Source organism: Podarcis cretensis, assembly GCF_951804945.1.
Source record: "Podarcis cretensis genome assembly, chromosome: 13".
NCBI lineage: Eukaryota > Metazoa > Chordata > Lepidosauria > Squamata > Lacertidae > Podarcis > Podarcis cretensis.
This window is the reverse complement of record NC_137182.1, coordinates 46,173,293-46,197,078: the sequence shown is the minus strand read 5'-3', so window position 1 is coordinate 46,197,078 and position 23,786 is coordinate 46,173,293. Positions and strand designations below refer to the sequence as shown.

Sequence of the window (23,786 nt, the reverse complement as noted above, 5' to 3'; positions counted from 1 at the left end):
TATTATGCATTTGCTATGTTTATTTATCTATTTTATTCCATTTACGAATTGCAATAATAACCACTTTCTTTTTTAATAAGATGTTTTAATCGAGATTTCCCCATAACACAGTAAAATTGCATCTACAAAAGTACAAAACAAAGGAGAAAAAAAAGGGACAAGAGAAATAAAGTGAGGAAAGAGAAAGATAAAAGAAAGCAAAAGAAAAGAAACATTAGCAAAAAATACAAAAGGGGAACTTCTGATTTTCCACTTGCCGTTTACATAAAATAAGAAAATGTGATTATCTTAAGCTTTCGGTCCACTTCGAGGGTCTGCTATCTTCTGCCAATCTTAACACCCGAGCGGGTCCATCAGGAAGGAGAAGGTCCTTTAGATAGTCGCAAATGTATTTACAGAACATGCATCATGCTTGATGTCCACAATCCATTCAACTACCGGTAGTTTATCCACTGTGTTACCTGATACTGAGTGGAAGAGCAACAACAAAGGACCCCCAAAATTGGCCCAATTTCCCCATTTCTTTTAATGCTGCTGTTCTGTATCAGTGGCATAGCAAACACAGCTGCTCCTAGTGTATAAATGCAACCCAGCAGAGAGGCTGTTCCCTGGAAAACCATCCAGCTACCGAGTGGAAGCATCTAACTTAGACCATCAGGTATATGGCATGCGTTTTGGTGTGGGGTGCCATGACTTTCTGTACCTATTTAAAAGACTTGGGACGTGGACTCAGGGACGGAGAATTATAAAGCATCAAAATCGAGATGTGGGAAAATATGGAAATAACGAGGAGAAGCAGGACTGAGATGTGGAGATATGCTTCAGAGATCCAGACCGTAGGGAGCTCTGAAAAATTAATAATTATAATTTGGAGTATAATTTGGTTTTTTAATTTTAGTTTTTTATTTTATTACGATTGGATATATTAACTGGATGTTTTTTATTGGAAAATCAATAAAAATGATTTTTTTAAAAAAATTAAGGACTTGGGACACAGGCCCATGACACAAAACTGCAGGTGCTAATTTTAATTTGCATGTAATCCCCTAACTGACACTTATATACCTTCAGGCAAATTCATATGGTGGGTGACTAGCGGCCACATCCAAGCTTTACATTTAAAGCATTGTGATACAGTCATGGCTGTAGCCCCAAAGCATCCTGGGAACTGTAGTTTATTAAGGGGGCTGAGAGTTGCTAGGAGAACCCCCTACCTGCCTACAATTTTCAGAGTTCCCTGGAAAAAGGGATAGATTAAACCACTATGAGAATTGTAGCTCTGTGCGGTCCTGAAACTGGGGTGTCCCTAATATTCTCTGTGAAATTTGCCAAACAGGTGAAATCCTTCCCCAACGTGGAAATGTAATTCTGGGCGAAAGCCTTGGCTCAGAACTGCAACTGTGCCCCAGGGCAGGAATTCAGAAGGTGAAGCATTCTTCAGTTGGGTGTGATGTACCGAGAGTGTCAGGTTAGGCTTAAGAGGACTTGCTTCAAATCCTTTCTGAACCATAAAGGCCTTGGGTCACTTACCCATCCTTTTCTTTTCCATCTTAAGTGACCACATAAGGTTGTTATGAAGAAGTGGACAGGTTCCTCGTCCCCAGCTCCTTCAAGGAAGAGCAGGGTTGTTGTTGGTGTTGTTGGTTTTTTTTAAAAAAAAATTATTGGTCTTCACATTTATCACAAAGAAAAAAGAAAAACATTACAAGACATAGAACAAAGAAAAAAAGACATAAAAAAGAGTTAATACTTCAAATCCCTAATTTCATTACATTAATAACTGACTTCCCCAAATCCCCTCTAACTGAATTTCATTATAACACCTGTTTAACAGTTCTCCAGATTCATATTTCCAATAATATTAACTCCTTTCATTTACTAACCTCTTCTCCTTTATTACTATTCTAATCCTTAATATTTACTAGCACATATTCTTATTCTACCCATAAGCCTAATAATTTCTTCCAAGAATTTTCTATTTATCTTCTATTACTATTCTTATTCTACCCCTAAGCCTAATAAATGTTTTGAAATGAAATAAATAAGCAATGGGTTCCTGCTTATTATCACACAGTTCTTGAAGGCAGATCAGCCCAGTCACGCTTAAAAACAAAACAAAAACCACTTACATTAGCACTAGCTCTTATGGTCGCATAAGAGGAGGGAAATGGAGTTTTCTCAGCGGGAGGACCCTGCAGGAAACCTCACCTCAACTTAGGTCACAATGTGCACCATACATTATCAGACATTTATACCACTTTTACAGTCATGGCTTTCCCCAAAGAATTCCAGGGACTGCAGTTTGCCCCTCGCAGAGCTACCACTCCCAGCATCCCACTCGGTATTTTGGGGGACGATGTGCTTTAAATGAGAGAGGTTGGGGTTTGTTTGGAAGTAGTTTTGCCTTTTTCAGCATCGTTTGCCTCTGTAGCAGAGCTTCCACGTTCCCGAATCCTCCTCATCAGAGATGGCGGCTTGGCCTGCCCAAGTTCTCCTGCCCATCGCTCTGGTGATTGCAGACACCGTGGTGGCAGGTAAGGCTATCGGGAAAAGACAGGCAGAGATGGCTCTGGGGCTGTTTTTCGGAATGGGGGTGGTAGGCAAAGCATCCTCTGTTGTGCCCCACTCCTCAGTTGCTAGTCCTTGGTGAGCTTGCCTCATATTATTTATGATAATAATAAAATAAGAATAATAATGAAATAAGAAGTTTGGTGATGACGAGATACCATATTGCGTACTTTAAAATGAGAGTTAAATCTCTTCTTTATCCTTGTGGGTTAATGGCTGTGGGTTGTATCCAACTAAGTCCAACTTGGAGTCGAGCACCGAAATTCATGCACCTGACAGCCATGCCCACTAGTTTTAATAATAATAATAATAATAATAATAATAATAATAATAATTTATTTATACCCCGCCCATCTGGCTGAGTTTCCCCAGCCACTCTGGGCAGCTGCCAATCAAGTGTTAAAAACAATACAGCGTTAAATATTAAAAACTTCCCTGAACAGGGCTGCCTTCAGATGTCTTTTAAAGAGAAGATAGCTGCTTATTTCCTTCACATCTGAAGGGAGGGTGTTCCACAGGGTGGGCCCTCTGTCTGGTTCCCTGTAACCTTACTTCTTGCAATGAGGGAACCGCCAGAAGGCCCTTGGCGCTGGATCTCAGTGTCTGGGCTGAACGATGGGGGTGGAGACGCTCTTTAATGGGTTGTATTCAATTAAATCTGACTCAGAGGAGACTCATAGAAAACCTAAGTTAGTCATGTCTGTTAACTTCAGCGGGTCAACTCTGAGTAGGACTAGTATTGCATGTCACCCAGTGGGCTTTCTCTGAATAGGGCAAACAGTAGATACAACCCAATATGTTACTCTTCTTCTTTCTGCATGCTTTTTAAAAAAAATTACTATAACAAAAAAAGAAAATAGATGTTTTCTGCTAAGGTTCTGGAGACTCCATGGAAACAGTTGAGAACAGTGGTGAAGACGACGACAGATCTACGGAGAGGACAGGTCTGTGTGTATCATTTTGCTGTGAGTCAATAAGTTGTTAGGGCCAGAATTGAGGGTTAGCGTGGTCATTCATCTGCCCAGGGTCCATATACAATGGTACAGTACCTTGGTTCTCAAAATTAATCCATTCCGGAAGTCCGTTTGACTTCCGAAACATTCGAAAACCAAGACACGGCTTCCAGTTGGCGCAGGTACCCCGGAAACAATAGCCGACAATCGCATCAGACGTTCGGCTTCCGAAAAGCGTTCAAAAACTGGAGCACTTACTTCCGGATTTTTGGTGTTTGGGAGCCGAAATATTCGAGAACCAAGGTTCCACTGTACTCTGGATGAATAAGCTCATCTGATCATCGCCTCACTTTCTTAGTTCCCATGGAGGGAGACTCATCACCAGAAAGACATCAGCTGTCAAAAGTCTTTTGTCAAGTCTGCCTGCCTACCTGCCTGCCTAACATCTATCTTTCTATCCATCTCTATCTCTATCTATCTATCTATCTATCTATCTATCTATCTATCATCTATCTATCTATCTATCTATCTATCTATCTATCTATCTATCATCTATCTATCTATCATCTATCTATCTATCTATCTATCTATCTATCATCTATCTATCTATCTATCTATCTATCTATCTATCTATCTATCATCTATCTATCATCCATCTATCTATCATCTATCTATCTATCATCATCTATCTATCTATATCATCTATCTATCATCTATCTATCTATCTATCTATCATCTGTCTATCATCTATATATCTATCTCTTTCCCACCCTTTTAAAAGATCCCTCAAAGTAATTTGCATAAATTCACCCCCTGAAATGAGTGGCGCTGAGTTAGCCCACAGGTCAATTTAGCTCAGTGCTGTCTGCACTGACTGCCAGCAGCTCTCCAGGGCTTTCAGACAGCGGAAATTCCCATCCCTACCTGGAGATGCTGGGGACTGAACCTGGGACTTTCTGTATGCAAAGAAGATGTTCTGCCCTTGTCCTGTCCTCTCATAGAAAACTGCTTCCTTCCTTTCCAGGACTCGTTTGTCCTTGCACTCAGGGATGCTGTGCCAATGCCTGGTTTCAATACAAAGATGCTTGTTACCTACCAGTCACAGGTGACACTCAGGACTGGAGTATGGTTAAGGTACATTGTGTGTGTGTGTGTGTAAGAATCTTCAAACACCAGTGGATAGATGAGGAGATCCAAACATATGTGATCCTAACTTTTTGTGGATGGGATATTTTAATCCTGCCTTTTAAAAATGTGGACATGTTTTAGATTTTTCTATGCTTTGTTTTGCGATTATTTTAAGGTTTGCATTTGCAAGAAAACTAGTAAGTTGTTGTTGATGATGATGATAGCAATAATAATAATGGATTAACAAATCTGTCAGTTTCACTTTCTATAAGTTTATCATTTTCCCAGGCACAGTAATTGACATTTCTGTATCAGTTCGTGTTACTTTTTTCAAATTAATGAAAACTCATTAAAATCGTCGTGAAAATTCACCAGCACCGTGGTGCAAATTTCTCCTAATATTTATTTATTTATTTTATTTGGTCAATTTATATACCTCCCTATACCAGGAGGTCTCAGGGTGGTTCACAGAACAAAATAAAAATAAAAAACACCTTTTTGTATGCAATTTTGCCTGAAATACAGATTTTTGTTAGGTATTTTCCTGCATCTAATGCATTTTTTGTTATTTTTCACCAACAGATGCATTCTTATGGACGCTTTCTCCTAATTTGTGAATTTCCCATTATTTCCATTAAACATTACAAACAGCAAATATAACCACACAAAGATAATGCATATGGACCTTTGTACAGATTATTTAGTTAGAGAAACCACACCACAAGATTAGAAAAACTGTGACTTTTTAAAGTTTTTCATGCTCTGGAAAGAGACTGCAGTCCCACCAATGCTACTCTTCTTATTTCATATCAGGAGAACTGTGAGAGATTCGGTACCCATCTAGCCTCTGTTCATAGCGATGACGAGCAAAGCTTCATCTTTCACGTGATGGGGCAACGAACGCGTTACTGGATTGGCGCAGAGGGAACTGATGTAAGAACAAGGGAGTGGGCGGGATCCACTGTTAGTACAGTGGTGCCCCGCAAGACGAATGCCTCGCAAGACGAAAAACCCACTAGACGAAAGGGTTTTCTGTTTTGGAGGCGCTTCGCAAAATGAATTTCCCTATGGGCTTGCTTCGCAAGACGAAATGTCTTGTGAGTTTTTCCGACTTTTTTTTCCTCCCCCCCCCTTTTTCTAAGCCGCTAAGCCGCTTATCTGCTTATCCGCTAAGCTGATAAGCCACTAAAAGCCGCTAAAAGCTGCTAAGCAGCTAATAGCGCTAATCCGCTAAGCCGTCAATGGGCTTGCTTCGCAAGATGAAAAAACCGCTAGACAAAGAGAATCGCGGAACGGATTCTTTTCGTCTTGCGAGGCACCACTGTATTGCCCATAAAGGTAAAGGTAAAGGGACCCCTGACTGTTAGGTCCAGTCGTAGCCGACTCTGGGGTTGCGGCGCTCATCTCGCTTTATTGGCCGAGGGAGCCGGCGTACAGCTTCCGGGTCATGTGGCTAGCATGACTAAGCCGCTTCTGGCGAACCAGAGCAGCGCACGGAAACGCCATTTACCTTCCTGCCAGAGCGGTACCTATTTATCTACTTGCACTTTGACGTGCTTTCGAACTGCTAGGTTGGCAGGAGCAGGGACCAATAAACGGGAGCTCACCGCGTTGCGGGGATTCGAACCACCAACCTTCTGATTGGCAAGTCCTAGGCTCTGTGGTTTAACCCACAGCGCCACCCATGTCCCACAATGAGTATTGCTCATATCCACAGCTTATTATACCACGGGAAGTGCTGGTGGCAGATTTACCTGTCTCAGCATTTCTGGACCTCTGAAAGTTTTTGAGGGAAGTCAGTTTTGACTTTGGCCAACACATCTGTTGGTGGTAGTAGGTGAAGCACTTTCTGCAGGGCACCCGATTGGGAAAGAGTGAGAAAATGCATCAAAGGTTTTCTTCAGGTCAGTTGTCTACTTGGGGCAGACGAGTGGGGAAATTTCAAAAGCTCTTCAGAAAGGCATATATAGATAACTTCCTGTACAGTGGTACCTTGGGTTACAGACACTTCAGGTTACAGTCTCCTCTAACCCAGAAATAGTACCTTGGGTTAAGAACTTTGCTTCAGGATGAGAACAGAAATCGCGCGGCGGCAGCGGGAGGCCCCATTAGCTGGTACCTCAGGTTAAGAACAGTTTCAGGTTAAGAACGGACCTCCAGAACGAATTAAGTTCTTAACCCAAGGTACCACTGTATATGACACTGATGTTCCTACCTCACTTCTCGTGACTTTAAAGAATCCAGTATTAAACGTGTCTATTCTAGAGTAATTTTCCTTTTTAAAATTTTTTATTTATGATTTTCAGTTTTATACATCTCAATAATTTTACAGTCATTTCAAAACTCAACTTACTTTCCCCTCTTTCTGTGGTTCCTTAAATCTGTTTTTTATATTTTCTGCATAGTCCAAATTAACTTAATCATTTATTCATCTACTTTAAATGTATACGCTTATAAAACTGTAGGTTATTACAATAATCCTTCCAATGTTCTTATCTGTTTACAGTTTATTTGTAAATATTCGATAGACCATTTCCATTCTTTTATAAAAAGTTTGTTATCTTGATTTCTTATTTTTCCAGTAAGTTTCACCATCTTTGCGTATTCCGTAATTTTTTGTGTCCATTCTTCTTTCATCGGGACTTCTTCTTCTTTCCAATTTTGGGAAAACAACATTCTTGCCGCTGCGGTCGCATATTCTAGAGTAATTCCAACTGAGTTCAATGGGACTTACTGCCAGGAAAAGGGGTAAATGGTTGACGCGTGAGGCTCAATTACCTGGGGGTAAGTTCGATTGAACTCAACGCGTCTTACCTCTGTAGGTATAGAAGTGTTTCCTCAATTTCTCAAGCAGTGGCCCCTCCTGGTTCATAATGCTAATTCTTCTTTCACTGTTTGTTCCGTAGGATCCAGCAGCGCCCTGGAGATGGACCGATAACTCCACGTGGCGGTATGAGAAATTTGGGCAGCCTTTACGAACGAGCAACCCTCCGATACCCATGGCACTGGCAGTCGACAGATCAAAAGATAAAGGTTCGGGGCAGGGGTAGGCATAGCCGGGTGCACACCTTGAGTGCACTCAGCACATATCAGCCAACCAACTTCCACTGTTGCATGGAAGTAATGGAAATGGATGGTGGAGAGATAGAATGACCTTTGAAGCAGAACAGAGGTGAGGTTTGACTCTATACGATTCTTGTGCTATGTATTTATTTCATTTCTTTATACTGCCACTCAGCACAAGAGTTGCAAGGTGATGTACCACAAAATAAAATGCAACACAGTGCACCGCCGAAATGAACCTAGGAAACTGCCTTAAACTGACTTTAAGTATGTTTCTGAGCACAATTCCAAGTGTTGGTGCTGACCTTTAAAGCCCTAAATGGCCTCAGCCCAGTATACCTGAAGGAGCGTCTCCAGCCCCATCGTTCAGCCCGGACACTGAGGTCCAGTGCCGAGGGCCTTCTGGCAGTTCCCTCCCTGCGAGAAGTGAGGTTGCAGGGAACCAGGTAAAGGGCCTTCTTGGTAGTGGCGCCCACCCTGTGGAACGCCCTCCCATCAGATGTCAAGGAAATAAACAACTATCTGACTTTTAGAAGACACCTGAAGGCAGCCCTGTTTAGGGAAGTTTTAAATGTTTGAAGTTTTGTTCCGTTTTTAGTGTTTTGTTGGGAGCCACCCAGAGTGGCTGGGGAAACCCAGCCAGGTGGACGGGGTATAAATAATAAAAGTATTATTATTATGAGTGGGGCTCGGCACTGACTGGCAGCGACTCTCTAGGGCTCCAGGTAGGAGTGTTTCCTGGCCCTATCTGGAGATGCTGAGGATTGTGCCCTGGGCCTTGTGCATGCAGAGAAGATGCTCAGCCACTGAGATACTGGAAATGAGGCTTGGATAACCTCTGGCCCACAGGTCAAACTTGACCCAAGGAGGTCATTTCCCCCAACCGTGCACACCTGCCCCACACCTGATGTCAGATATGCTGCTACTCAGATTTCTTGGTCCCCCTTTTCAGCTGCCTCATCTTTCTTTCAGGTATCTACTGGATCGATGCACCTAAGAATAATCAACACATGTACGTCTGCAAATACCTTCTGTATTGAGGATGCACCCCAGGGATAAAGGAGAATTGCATCTGGTTTTAAGAAGCTATTGTGTGCCTTTGCTTAGCGACTATTATTCCGGTAGCTGAAATTGTTCTGGAGCAGATGGATGTCCAAACAATTGCTCTCGGATCATAGCCAACCGAATAGTGAACTTTTGAGTTTCACAGTTAGGAAAATGCTTCTGACCCGTAGAGAATTTTTGACTTATAAGGAGCCTTCAGAAGTGTGATGCCCGACTTGCATTCTGAAGTGAAACAGTCCAGCGATGAGTGTACTGTGTGCCTCTTTTGAATACTGGTTGTGAGAATGTTCCATCTGTCAATGGAACAAGGGAAAACCCAGGAAACTAAATGGGAAGCCGCTACACTATTTATTTCGCATTTGCAGGATGGGCTGAAAATGTACATGCATATTTTCTGAAATGATTTGGAGCAAATATTAAAAACAAGGCACGGCTTGACTGTTTTACTAAATTTATCTCTCGTACTTAAAAAAAAAAAGTCTGAAGGGGCTAACCAAAATAATAAATCGCACAATATATTTTTTAATCACACAAAACTATGACATCACAACCAACAAAATGAAATCCAGATTAAACTCCCCCAAAACTTGATAATCACAGCAGTAACGATCAAACAATACAAAATGTTAAAACACAAAAAATAAATATTTGTATCTGTTGCAAAAGACAGGCATTTAGGTGCTAGAGGACAGAACTAGCGAAATACCGGTATGTCTCACAGATAGGGGTAGACCACAGTGATGTCCTGTTCCCCAGTCCCTAAAGGCAATCTAGACATGAGCCCATTTATAAGGGAGCAAGGTAGGCTTTGAATTCTAAAAACGTTTATGGCAAGTTTGAGCTCCCTCCAACCCAGGGGTCAGCAAACTTTTTCAGCAGGGGGCCTGTCCACTGTCCCTCAGACCTTGTGGGGGGCCAGACTATAATTTGAAAAAAATAATAACGAACAAATTCCTATGCCCCACAAATAAATTCAGAGATGCATTTTAAATAAAAGTACACATTCTACCCATGTGAAAAACACCAGGCAGGCCCCGCAAATAACCCAGAGATGCATTTTAAATAAAAGGACACATTCTACTCATGTAAAAACACGTTGATTCCCGGATCATCCGCAGGCCGGATTTAGAAGGCAATTGGGCCAGATCTGGCCCCCATGCTCCAACCCCATCTCCCTAAATGAAAATATTAAATGTAGATTTCTGGGGATGTCTCCCACAGCTCATCTTTGATGTGTCTTTTTTTCAATTTGCTGTAAGCTTCATCCTTGCAGTAACACCGTGAACGAGATCACTTCTACCCCCATTTTCCAGAATGGGAAAACTGAGTGTTTGATGCATCCGGTTTGTGTCTGCCCGAGCCAGACTTGTTTCACTGACCTCTTCAGATACCAACAGGTGAATCTTGAGAATGAGGGAGAAACATCCGTGGGCAAAACTTGGCATCTCTACAGTCTTTTCCCGCACACGCTTAAGGTCACGTTAAGCACTGGCGTGCGTTTCCCTTCTCATGAGGAACCTCCTGGTGTTCAGCTCAGGGTGCCACAACAAGATGTAGCACTTGGGGAAAAACATCCCGCAAAGCAAGGCTGAGCTGGAGGCTAGGATGGCGAAGGCCTCTGTGGCTGCTGTGTACCACGCTCTGGAAGTGAGGTAAGCGGGGACGAAGGCCAGCCACACCCCGAGGCAACCCAACAAGCTGAAACAGATGAGCCAGGCCTCGTTGAAGGCGTCGGGGAGATTCCGTGCCAGGAAAGCTCCGGCCAAGCTGAGCGTCGCCAGCAGGCTCAGGTAAGCCAGCATGCCCCAGAATGCACTGGGAGAGCCTTCATCGCAGAAGATGGATATGGCGTGAGGGATAGAGTGAAAATCTCTCTCAGGGAAGGGAGGGTAGTTGGCCAGCCACGTGGAGCACAGCAGAAGCTGGGGCAGGCAACCCAGCAGGACCACGGCACGGGGCGTCCTGGACCCGAGCCACAGCTTTGCGGGGTTGCCAGGGCTGGTGGCCCGGAAGGCTGCCACCACCATCGCCGTCTTGGCCAGGATGCAGGAGAGGCAGAGGGCAAAGGTCAGCCCAAAGGCAGCCTGGCGCCACAAGCAGGACCGAGGCGTGGGCCTCCCGAGGAACGGCAGGCAGCAGAGGAAACTGAGTGCCAGCCCTGAGAGAAGGAGGTAGCTGAGCTCTCGGCTGTTGGCCCGGACCAGAGGGGTTCCCCGGTGAGTGACGAAGAGGCCGAGGATCAAGACGGGCAAGAGGGAGCCGCAGATGGAGGCACTGGCCAGACCGGCTCCCAGAGGCTCGTGGAAATGAAGAAAAAGCTCCCTTTTGGGTACACATTGTGTCTGCCCTGCACCAGGCCACTGGTCTTCGGGACACCTTGAGCAGGCGGAAGAATCTAGAAGCAAAGAGGGATTCGGAGAACATCTCATCACTGCACGAACCAACAAATTCCCCTCCCTTTCCCCCCAAAAAAGAAAGGAAGTAAAACCTTCAGGTGCCCTTCATAATCCTTAGTTTAGCTTCTATTTGACCTCATTAGGTTTTGCCCTGCAGTTGTGAAAACCCTAAAGCTACACTAAACAAGGGAGTCTCTGGGTGTACACAGAATATATCGCTGGTACAGGCTCAAAGCATAATTTGAGTGCGTCTGGAACTGTGGTGTAGGGCAAATGGGTTAGAAATATCCCCCTCCCCAAAATACTAAACTTGGCCCTGAGCACTTGATTGGCAGGAGAATCATCACAGATGAATGAGAAATACGGTACTTCTTTATGGGATGGACCATGTCATTAATTTTGGGAATTCTCAGCTGCAAGATATGGGAACAGCCCCTAGTTTAGGGCCAAGCTATGTGTTATGTCAATCTTCCTTCCTTCCTTCCTTCCTTCCTTCCTTCCTTCCTTCCTTCCTTCCTTCCTTCCTTCCTTTCTATATGTGATTTGATGCCAAGACGGCTTTAAAAGAGTATTTGGTGAGTTTATGGAGGACCAACCTATCCACAGCTATTAGCAATGCTAGCTGAATGCCATGGGGAGCAGCCAAAACAGCAACCACAGGTATATAAAACTGACAGATATTTGTAGCATAGATTATCTTTCCCAGAGTGACTATAGTGGGCATTCCACGCACCGGTCTGGTTTGAAATTTCCCCGCTTGCACACGGCACACATTCAAAGCAACAAGTAGCCATATCTGAGCGCTGGGTTTTGTGGTGGCCCATGGGGCAACTCGGTGTACAGACTGAGACAGGGACCTAAATAAGAGAGGAGAGGAAGATTTGCCTGACTTGATATTTCTCATCGCAATGCCAATGTTTACCTGCATTGTGACAGTTAAAATGACCATGAATGACAAAGCACACTCTGTTTTAAAATACCACATCTATATGAAAAAGGCTTACACTGGTGTGTTATCAGCTCAAGCATCATGGCTTCCCCCCACCCAAGAATCCTAGGAACTGTAGTTTTGGCGAGCGTGCAGAGAATTCACTGGTAGAGAACACTTGTGGGGCACCCCAGTCTCCTGGAGATGTGCCACAGTTGCATAACCCTCCAACATTTCTCTGATGAAAATAGGGACGTGTCGTCTCATTCCATAATTTTCATCTTGCTATTTATACCTCACACATCTTACTGGGTTGCCCCAACCACTCTGGGCAGCTGCCAACACATATAAAAACATAATTAAACATCAAAAGAACTTCTCTATGCAGGATTGCCATACCCACCAACATTTCTCCAATGAAACTAGGGACATCCTAAGGGAAAGTGGGACAATCCAGGATCAAATCAGAAACAGAGATGGTTTCTCTAAATCGGGTGTCCCTGGAAAAAAGGGACACTTGGAGGGTCTGCAGTTGTCTCCAGCTGGGACCTGGGCCCATGGCTGCTGCTCCTACCCACTGAAATAGGGCAGTTGTGGAGTACGTTTCATGAAGGAGCCAAATACATACCCTCCAGCATCCTGCAGATCAAAACTGGGATGCTGCCCAGAGGCCCTGAGTGAGAAAACTCAGGACCCTCCTCAACCCTCTCTAGTTTATTATTTTTCTCTTTTTGTTTTTAAGAGCAGCATACACTGTACTCCACAGGACAGCTGTAGCAAAGACCTCAGTTTCCTAGGAGCTGCATTCTAAAGAAATCTCCCTGGACAGGCTTGACCACAAGATGCACCTCAGGGCACACAAACACAGGAAACTGCCTTTGCTAAGTCAAACCATATGCCCACCTAAGTTCAGTATTGTCTACACTGACTGTGTCTCTTCTGGGTTTTGAACAGGCCTATCTGGAGATGCCGGGAATTGAACCTGGGACTTCTGCACGTGTTATGTACTGCGTTGAATAGGACCCAAAATGCAGCAGCCTGATTGGTCCTAGAACAACAGGATTCAGAATGCAGCAGTCTGGTTGGTCCTAGAACAATAGGATCCAAAATGCAGCAGTCTGACTGGTCCTAGAACAACAGGATCCAAAATGCAGCAGTCTGATTGGTCCTAGAACAACAGGATCCAAAATGCAGCAGTCTGATTGGTTCAGGGAGCCACCCAATCCAGCTCCAGGTAGAAGTGAATCCACAACCTGATTGGCCTACAGGAGAATCCCGGAATTAGCCAATCATGTGCGGCCCATTTTGTAAATAATGTATATAAAGCAGATATTGTGGGGGAACTTCCATTCCTCCTCACCATTATGAGCTGAATAAAGAGCATGAAATCCACTCTTGACTCTGAGTATATTTCAGTACGCCAAGCAGGTGCTCTGCAAGTAAGCCACAGCCCGTCCCTCACACAGGAACTGTCCCCTGGGGAACAATGAAAAAGGGGTTTAAAACAACAACAACCTCCTTCTCTGCATAACTACATATGCAAGATAGATATGCCCTTTGAGGAGCAAGGGTGAACATTTTTTTAAAAAAAAATTTTTTTTTTGGTTTTACAATTTAATTTTATATTCACACATACATTAGAATCCCAAAAGAGTGTAGCATTCTCTTAATTTCCAGACATCCTTCCTCCCCTCTGTGGAGTCTGCCGATAACTGTTTCCCACTGCATATCATATTGTCCTCTATTTGTCCATAAAATTCTGTTTATACCCACAGTTCCTTTCACGTAGCAAGTGTTATTTCACAATGGTGAACATCTGCTCCTTCCTCCAGATGCTGTTGAACTACGACTCTCACCAGCTTTAGCAAGCATGGCCAATGGCCAGGGAGTAGTTTAGCAGCACCTGGAGGGCAAAGTGTCCCGTCCCCCTCGCACCTGCCTTGGAGGATAAAATCTGTCCTACCTGCGTCTTCCCTCCTGTCCACATGATGGCGCTGTCGTCCACCTTCAGTTCCTCGCCTTGTGAGGGCCTGAACGCAATCTGCCCCACTGGCACAGCTTGGAATTGCTTCATGGAAGGGTAGCGCGTGTTGAGGACATCGAAGAGGGCAGGGGGGTCACCGTGCTGGTCAAAGGAGACTTCCTCGCCCACCTTGTTCTTGAAACGGACTTTCCTCAAGTAGTGAAGCAACTGGAAGCAAGGCAGGGAGGAAAGGGTTGGGCATCAGTTTTGTGTTCTATGTAAATACACATTGTATGAGTTAAGGACATGCAAGGAACCACTTGCTGGGCCAGATGGGAGTTGTAGTTCAGCAACAGGGAGAAATGTAAAGTATTGCACTTGGGCAAAAAAAATGAGAGGCACAAATACAAGATGGGTGACACCTGGCTTGAGAGCAGTACATGTGAAAAGGGTCTAGGAGTCTTGGTTGACCACAAACTTGACATGAGCCAACAGTGCGACGCGGCAGCTAAAAAAGCCAATGCAATTCTGGGCTGCATCAATAGGAGTATAGCATCTAGATCAAGGGAAGTAATAGTGCCACTGTATTCTGCTCTGGTCAGACCTCACCTGGAGTACTGTGTCCAGTTCTGGGCACCACAGTTCAAGAAGGACACTGACAAACTGGAACGTGTCCAGAGAAGGGCAACCAAAAGGGTCAAAGGCCTGGAAACGATGCCTTATGAGGAACAGCTAAGGGAGCTGGGCATGTTTAGCCTGGAGAAGAGGAGGTTAAGGGGTGATATGATAGCCATGTTCAAATATATAAAAGGATGTCACATAGAGGAGGGAGAAAGGTTGTTTTCTGCTGCTCCAGAGAAGCGGACACGGAGCAATGGATCCAAACTACAAGAAAGAAGATTCCACCTAAACATTAGGAAGAACTTCCTGACAGTAAGTGCTGTTTGACAGTGGAATTTGCTGCCAAGGAGTGTGGTGGAGTCTCCTTCTTTGGAGATCTTTAAGCAGAGGCTTGACAACCATATGTCAGGAATGCTCTGATGGTGTTTCCTGCTTGGCTGGGGGTTGGACTCGATGGCCCTTGTGGTCTCTTCCAACTCTATGATTCTATCATTCTAACACCTGAAAGGCCAAAGGTTCCAGGCGCCTGAGTTTTAAAGGGAAGAGATTAGGCTTTCTGCTCGTATGTACATGCTGCCCTAGACTGGTTAACTGACCAAATCGTGTGGCTAGTTACTGGCAACGGAATACAGTGGTACCTTGATTCTCAAGTGCCTTGGTACTTGAACAACTTGGAACCAGAACGCTGCAAACCCAGAAGTAAATGTTCTGGTTTGTGAACTTTCTTCGAAAGCCAAACGTGCTCCATTTTGAGTGTTTTACTTCCGATTTGACTGCCACACTTCCGTTTTGAGCGTTACGCTGAGGTCTGTCTGTTTTTGCTATTCATTTTGGGTTTTTGTTTTTGCGGCTCTTTTTTTGTTTGTTTTTCAGCTACTGACTGCTTGACTGTGTGACTGCAGTACATTGTTTATTGCTTTCATTTTATGGATCAACGGTCTCGTTAGATAGTAAAATTCATGTTAAATTGCTTTCTTAAGGGTTGCTTTTAAAAGTCTGGAACGGATTAATCCATTTTGCATTACTTTCTATGGGAAAGCGCGCCTTGGTTTGGAACGCTTTGGTTTTGGAACGGACTTCCAGAACGGATTAAGTTTGAGAACCAAGATACCACTGTGCCTTGGTATCTTCTGAACCAGCATCAGTGTGAATCTCTTAAAACAGCGGTAGCGAGTGAGATACCCTCCAGATGCTCTTGGACTACAGTTCCCATAATTTCTCACCATTGGTTGTGCTGAGTGGGAACTGTAGCCCCAGCAGAGGATTGAAGCACTGGACTTAGATCGCTGTGGTTAAGAGTGCTTGACAGGTTCAAATCCCGAATAAACCATTAAGTTCGCTGTGTGATATTGGACTAGCCTCTATTTCTCTGTGGCCAAATTAAATTCTGCCACAATTACAGTGGTATCTCGGGTTACATACACTTCAGGTTACAGATTCTGCTAACCCAGAAACAGTGCCTCGGGTTAAGAACTTTGCTTCAGGATGAGAACAGAAATTGTACTCTGGTGGCGTGGCAGCAGCAGGAGGCTCCATTAGCTAAAGTGGTGCTTCAGGTAAGAACAGTTTCAGGTTAAGAACGGACGTCCAGAACGAATTAAGTACTTAACCAGAGGTACCACTGTATCTTCACTGTTATGAGGAGATTTCACACCGTGCGTTCCATCCTGCCCTGTTCGTGCTTGGGAAGGATTTACGATGTTGCTGAAAACCCATAAGAGGGACAAAGGAAGGACTCGCCACATCTCTTCTGTAAAAGGAGAACATATTCTGGTTATTCTGAGCTGCTTTTTCATGTATTAACCCTCTCTGCTCTTTTTTGGGGGGGAGAATCTGATAAAGAAGAACAACATCTGGAGGTAGCCACCTTAGGCTGCAGCCATTCTGGAAACCCCCCAAAAGCATTTCCATGTAAGAACATTAAGAAGAGCCCTCTGGATCAGGCCAATGGCCCATCTATTCACCATCCTGTTCTCACAGTGGCTGGCCAGATCCTGCTGCAAACTCTCAAGCCAGGACCTCAGCACATGAGCACTCCTTCTGTGGTTTCCTTCAGCTGGTATTCAGAAGCACCTGTGGCAGCCTGATCGTAGCTACCACGGCTAGAAGCTATCCATAGCCTTCTCCAACGCGAATTTATCCAATCCTCTTTTAAAGTCACCATACGATTGGAGAAGAAGAAGAGGAGTTTGGATTTGATATCCCGCTTTATCACTACCTGAAGGAGTCTCAATGCGGCTAACAATCTCCTTTCCCTTCCTAACCCACAACAAACACTCTGTGAGGTGAGTGGGGCTGAGAGACTTCAGAGAAGTGTGACTGGCCCAAGGTCACCAAGCAGCTGCATGTGGAGGAGCGGAGAGGCGAACCTGGTTCCCCAGATTACGAGTCCACCACTCTTAACCACTACACCACACTGGCTCTCAGATACAGTGGTACCTCTGGTTAAGTACTTACTTCATTCCGGTGGTCCGTTCTTAACCTGAAACTGTTCTTAACCTTAAGCACCGCTTTAGCTAATGGGGCCTCCTGCTGCTGCCGCGCCGCCAGAGCCCGATTTCTGTTCTCATCCTGAAGCAAAGTTCTTAACCTGAAACACTATTTCTGGGTTAGCGGAGTCTGTAACCTGAAGCACATGTAACCTGAAGCGCATGTAACCCGAGGTACCACTGTATTACCTTCCAGGGCTCAATCCCAGGAACTCCCCTTTTGGTCCTGTTCAGGCCCCTCGGCTCCTCTTGCGCCATGTCGTGTAGGGCGTGGGCAATGGCATAGACGGCGTTGTGGATGTTGAAGGACAAGCCGAACCCCATCATGCCGACAAAGGAGTTCCTGCCGTCCCCCAAGTTCTCCTTCCCTGTGCAGGAATGGCTGCTGTTGTTTTCCCCCTCCTCAGAGCTCGCATCCCACCAGCAATGGAAGACTTCGCCCCAGAACTCCTGGATGAAGATGTCTTCTGGAGAAGTGGAAGGGTGGAGCCGGACTACGAAGTCCCTCAGGCCGGGGACTGGCCTTTTGCGAGGGGAGATGGCCAGCGAACCGCTGAGCATCAGCAAGGCCTGCCGGTTCCTGTAGAAGGTGATGTGGCTCATGGCTTCGGAGCAGAGCCAAACCTTCCCTGTCACCCCCTGGCTGTGCAGCAGGAGAAGCAGAGGCTGAGCCTCAGACCCACAGAAGGTGACGATGACCTGGCTCTTGGATTCTGCAACCCTTCTGGCGACTCTCTCGACGTTGCCCACGTCCGGCGGTTTGTCGAGCAGCTCTGAAAAGGCAACGCAGGCCCCGTGCCGGACAATCTCCTCCTGCACAATCTCGATGCCTTGCTTCCCGTATTCGGAGTCCGTCGTGAGCAGGCCGACCCACGCCCAGGCAAAATGGGTCACCAGCCGAGCCAGGCCCAAGGCCTGCAGCCTGTTGCTGGGGACGGTGCGGAAGAAAGAGCGGAACTGAGAGCCGTCGTCGGCCACCGGACCGGTGGCAAAGTAACTGATCTGGGCGCAAGAGGAGAAAACCGCCCATCTGTTAAACAAAAACACATGCCGGTCCCCCTGTACATAAGCACTTATCAGACGAACCTTCGGTTATTTGAACGAGGGACCTGCACCCTCACCATAACTGTCAACTTACAGATTTGAAAATAAGGGACCAGCAGCCTTGAAAATAAGGGATCAGCAGCCAAAATAAGGGACTTTGTGGGCACAGGTATGTTCAACTTCTGAGCCCCTCCGAGCCAAAGGCAGAAAGCCCAGCCATCAGCCAAAGAAGGCCTCAAGCGGTGGTTCCCACAGCTCAGCAACCTGGCAAAGGGGATGCAGCAAGGAAAACCACCGTCACCTCTCCGCTGGGAAGCGCTGAGCAAAGGCGAGTCCCCCCCAGGCAATGCGGCCGATTTGGTCGGCACAAGGCATGCAAGCTCCACCCCCCCAGTCGTTCTTAGACTCCTTATTGGGTGAGCAATGCAGCCAAGCAGCACAGTTGGAGCCTCCCTCCTCCCTGGCCGGCAGAGGAGCTGCTTCCTTTGAAACCCGGGAAATTTAAGGGGCATCATCAATAAGGGACAGCAGCAGGACACATCGCTGGGATAAGGGAGTTTCCCGCCAAATAAGGGACGGTTGACAGCTATCACCCTCACCTTGGTACGTGAACATCTGATTCGGATATCCGAACCGTGGGACTTGCGTCCATGTGAATATCTGAGGCAATGGTTTTCTTTAATGCTGCCATTTTATTTCTGCTGACATTGCGCTCAGCCAAAGAATCACTGAACACACCACCTTATAAACCAATATCATTTAGACTTCAAAAAACCTACAAACCTAGACTTTTTAAAAAAATGGAACTGACATCGCTTGGAAGAACAGAAAAGTCTCTAGGATGCAAAAATTGTTGGAAGGGTGCTGGGAGAGACAGTAATGCAAGTAGGTGCACCTAGATACCGGATGAGGCCTAGTCATGGTATTATCATATAAGGCATTTTTCATGGAAATAATAAATTCACAGTAAACAGCTCCCAGCCACAGGCTAATAAATACAGGTACAATAATGCTCCCACTCAATCCATGCAACCACATTGCCCTCTACTGGCCCTTCCATGCAACTACAACCATCTGCCAAAATTGCAACACCCTTAAAAGACTACCGATTTTATGATAGCGAAAGCTTTGATGAACTGCTCAAATCCATTTCTTCTGCTTCTTTTTTAAAAAACAAACAAACCTTATTGTAATTTTTTAAAAACAGTTATGAAACATAAGGTGCTGTCTTCCAAAACAAATACATGTACAGTGGTACCTCGGGTTACAGACGCTTCAGGTTACATACGCTTCAGGTTACAGACTCCGCTAACCCAGAAATAGTACCTTGGGTTAAGAACTTTGCTTCAGGATGAAAACAGAAATCGTGGTCCGGCAGCGCAGCGGCAGCGGGAGGCCCCATTAGCTAAAGTGGTGCTTCAGGTTAAGAACAGTTTCAGGTTAAGAACGGACTTCCGGAACGAATTAAATTCTTAACCCGAGGTACCACTGTACAGGTGTTAAGTCCTGTATCCACACACCATGGAAACAAACTCAGAAAATCTTTCACATTACAGATTAGGCTCCCATCTGCATGGGCTACGCAGGTCTAAGTTATCCACTTCATCCAGTGCATCTAAGTCCATAAAAGCACACGCCACAAAAAAATTGGTTACTCTTTTTAAAGTCTCACAATGCTATTTGCTCCTTTGCCACAACTTATGTGAAACACACAGATATCGTGTGAAATCGGTTTTATCCTTGTGGGCTCTGGCATTTTGTGAAGTGCAAAAGGACAGCTCCTGCCTCAGAGGAACTCACAGCCCCACACCACTCCTACCTGAGGGTATTTATAGAGATCCAGCCACCTAGCTATTGTCCTGGACTCGGTTATGCCTGCCTCCCCTATAAGACCAGCTTGAGGTGGGGTGTGGCCGCAGTGAAAGTTGGGGATGGGGTTTTGTCCGCCCGCTAGAAACTGTGTGGCACCCAAAAGGGCTCTTGAAAGAATCTGGCAAGAATCGAAGATCTGGAAGCCGAGAGTGATGTTGGGTAATAGGCTTGAATCCTGGTTAATCTCTTCGATGGCAAAGACCATGGTTTGGATGAACTTGTAAAACCAAAGCACCAAGCTGTGGGAAAGTAGGAGAAAATGCAGAGGATTCCAATCAGAACACAGTAATTGATCTTTGGACTGCACAGATTATTACTGGCTGCCAACTGAGATAGACCTGCCTCAGATGTTGTTCAGTCAATAGCTAATGGACATGAATGGTAAATACAGTGGTACCTCGGGTTACAGATGCTTCAGGTTACAGACTCCGCTAACCCAGAAATATTAACTCGGGTTAAGAACTTTGCTTCAGGATGAGAACAGAAATCGTGCAGCAGCACAGTAGCAGCGGGAGGCCCCATTAGCTAAAGTGGTGCTTCAGGTTAAGAACAGTTTCAGGTTAAGAACGGACCTCCAGAACAAATTAAGTTCTTAACCCGAGGTACCACTGTAAATGTGTCTTCAATGGGTTCTGATTATTGGTGGCTACTAGCTACTGAGCACAGATACCAGTGAGTGTAAGGAGAGTGTATAAACACACACACACACACACACACACACCTCTAATTAAAATTATATTAAAAAATAAACTGAAGCAATTTTCTATTGTTTTCTTTTATTAGCACAAACAATTAAATCCAGATTTTACTGGTTTTACAAAAAAGAAAAAGAAACCAGCATTCTAAATATCTGGGTAGGCTTGTAAAATTTTAACAGTCACCAGTTAGAGTTTGGTGAAGGCTGCTAAATCACTGCTAATGCATTATTATGAGGTCAAGAACATGTCACAGAACATGCCCCCAATGAATTGCCAGTCTGGTGAGGCCCCAAATTCGAACCCAAGTCTCTCCCAGGTCCTAGTCCCACACTTAACCGCTACAGCATCACAGGCTTGGTCGGAGAGGCCCCAGATGACGTGCATGCTTGTGCGAGTGAACGAGCCCTCCATAGGCAGAAGAGAAAAGGAGAATCGTCCACCCACCCTGCTCCAAAGCAGCCCAAACACCCCAGATTTACCTCGAGGGATGTCTTCCATTGACAGTTCCAGCAGTATCCTTTGGGAGGGGCTGCTGGTGCCGCATTGAGGTGTGACAGTATGTGGGATTAGGCGGCATCGTAAAGGTGATGGCCACAGCATCGCTTGATGTTTGATGATGCAGCGGGAAAAGCCCTCCGATGAGGATGTCTCCCCTTCTCTCAAAGGCCTCCATCCTGAGGGCTGGCAGGTGACACTGGCGCCCATCAGTGCGGACCACCAGCATGAAAAATGGGAGTCCTAGAAAGAGGCTGTTCATGGATCCACAAGCAGATCGACTGTATTCACCTCTCACGGAAAATAGATGTGACATTCAAAGAAGGCGGCCCTCTGTAACGCGGAGGTCTTTCTTCGCTCCGATTCTTGTTTGGCGGCAAATATTAGTAATATTTCGCATCGTGTTAGCTAGCGAAAGAGGGACAGAAATTAGCAGCTCCCTTGGCTATGAAAATGGAATGCACAATTAATCTCCCGGACCCCCAAACTCCCTTTTTCAATTGACTCGGAGAGCAAAATAATATGTTGTTGGCTCTTAACATCCCTGGAGCATTGCTGCAAAATGGAAAATTGTGGCGAGTTGAGGAAGCAAGGCGAGATGAGTGACGGGCTGCCACCCGCCACAACGGAAGGGCACATTTGAAAATGGATTCTCTGGAGGGACGACAGGAAACTGGAGGCTTCAGTTGCTCAGCAAGGCAGCCTTGGGCTTCTGCATTCACAGCAGCTAATAGCATAAAATTATTCCCCCATCCTCTGAAACTTTTATCTCCTAGGGGGTTATTGCAGATGATCCAGTCAGGCCAGAGAATCCCGTAATTGTTAATTCTTTCACCCAGGAGATGAAAGAAGAAAGATGGCACATGCGTCGTTTTCCTTTGTCACCTGGATTGGGTCCCTCCCGGTAAATGCCTGGACTGTATTGCATGTATGTGTTAATTCTGGGTATGTGCAACAGTGTCACATTAGTGTGGAATTTTGTGTCTGGTGTGGACTTCACCCTCTTTTGTTTTCTTTTGAATAGGTTTCTAGCCCTCATGTTGGCCAAGGAGGCCAGAACGCTGTGAAATCTTAGGGGCCGTGGTGAGAAACCCAAGTGAGAAGTGTTAACCAATGGCTAAGGTTCAGAAAAGGGCAACCAAAATTATTAAGGGGATGGAGCAACTCCCAAATGAGGCAAAGTTACAGTATCTCGGAGTATTTAGCTTAGAGAAAAGGGGAGGTGGAGACCTGATGCAGAGGCCCAACGACATGCATGGTGTGAGAGTGGAGAAATTCCCCACCCTCACGCTTATTTAACACCAGAACTTGTAAGCATCCAATAAAACTGAATGTTGGAAAATTCAGGACAGACAAAAGAAAGTACTGTATTTTTCTGTGTATAACATGCCCCCGTGTATAAAATGACCCCTATTTTGGGGGACTCCAAATTAAGAAAAGGGGGGGGGAGAGATTGCCCAGAGTTGTTAAGCTTTTTTTTTTTTCGGGGGGGGGGGAAGTTAACCAGAGTTGCTGAGCCTTTTTTTGGAGGAGTGCCAAAAAGCAACAGCAGGCCTTGGCTGACAATCGTCCCCCCTTCTGCACTATCCATTATTTTATAATTTAAAAAATTGTCTTATACACAGAGAAGTACGGTACTTCTTCCCACAGTGCATTGTTAAACTACTTAATTTGCTCCCCAAAGATGTAGTGATGGCTACTGAAATATACTCAAGAGTCGAGCGTGAATTTCATGCTCTTTATTCAGCTCAGAGTAGTGAGGAATGGAAATTCCCACGAAATGTCTGCTTTATATACATTATTTACACAATGGGCCCCATGTGATTGGCTAATTCTGGGATTCTCCTGTAGGCCAATCAGGTTGCGGATTCACTTCCACCCGGAGTTGGATTGGGTGGCTCCTGCGGACCAGGCCGACTCCTTCATTCTGGATCCTATTGTTCTAGGACCAATCATACTGCTGCATTTTGAATCCTATTGTTCAAGGACTAATCAGGCTGCTGCATTTTGGATCCTATTCAACTCAGTACATAACAGCTACCAACTTCGGATGCTTTTAAAAGAGGATTTTGCAAATTCATGGAGGATAAGGCTATGTTTCCCTTCAACTGTCAGATGTAGTATGTCCCTGAATGCCAGCTGCTGGAAATCACAAGTGTGCTGTTGTGCTCAGACAATGCTTGTGGGTTTCCTATAGTCATCTTGTTGTAAGAACAGGAGGCCAGACTAAATGAGCCTTTGGCTCTTCTTCTGTTCTTAACAGAATGAAAAATCTACAGAGATTCTATGTGAACAATCAGGAGCAGGCAGTGATCTATCGCTCAGCCATTCCTACTAAACTACCACATTTTCAGGGGCAGAGAGAATATGGAAATTAAATGGGTGCCGCTTTTTCAGGTCGAGAGATGCATTGGTGGTGAAAGCTCTGTCCCTATTGGGTTTCTGCCCCTTGCCCAGCTGTAAAAAGCACAGGAATCTCCACGTGCTCTACTTGAGGACAAAC

The 23,786-nt window shown here is 45.3% G+C and overlaps 2 protein-coding genes across 3 annotated transcripts; one reads left to right on the top strand and one right to left on the bottom strand.

The window, feature by feature from the left end:
• The first annotated feature begins 1,726 nt into the window (after positions 1–1,726).
• On the top strand, positions 1,727–9,212 carry LOC307200593 (snaclec convulxin subunit beta-like). Of its 2 annotated transcripts, none has more exons than XM_079949152.1 (6): positions 1,727–2,534; positions 3,444–3,512; positions 4,546–4,655; positions 5,463–5,582; positions 7,556–7,682; positions 8,685–9,212. In XM_079949152.1, the coding sequence occupies exons 1-6, from the start codon at positions 2,468–2,470 to the stop codon at positions 8,750–8,752; spliced, it is 561 nt and encodes a 186-aa protein (XP_079805278.1). In that variant the 5' UTR covers positions 1,727–2,467; the 3' UTR covers positions 8,753–9,212. The 2 variants fall into 2 exon arrangements, with proteins under 2 accessions (XP_079805278.1, XP_079805279.1); XM_079949153.1 differs by having other exon boundaries at positions 7,556–7,695.
• Positions 9,213–9,938: 726 nt separating this feature from the next.
• On the bottom strand, positions 9,939–20,357 carry LOC307200241 (extracellular calcium-sensing receptor-like). The gene is made up of 5 exons (XM_079948661.1): positions 20,038–20,357; positions 17,364–18,176; positions 14,065–14,292; positions 11,907–12,030; positions 9,939–11,172 (listed from the first exon to the last, which is right to left on the bottom strand). Exons 1-5 carry the CDS (start codon positions 20,293–20,295, stop codon positions 10,259–10,261), a joined length of 2,337 nt encoding a protein of 778 aa, XP_079804787.1. The 5' UTR covers positions 20,296–20,357; the 3' UTR covers positions 9,939–10,258.
• Between the last annotated feature and the right edge of the window lie 3,429 nt (positions 20,358–23,786).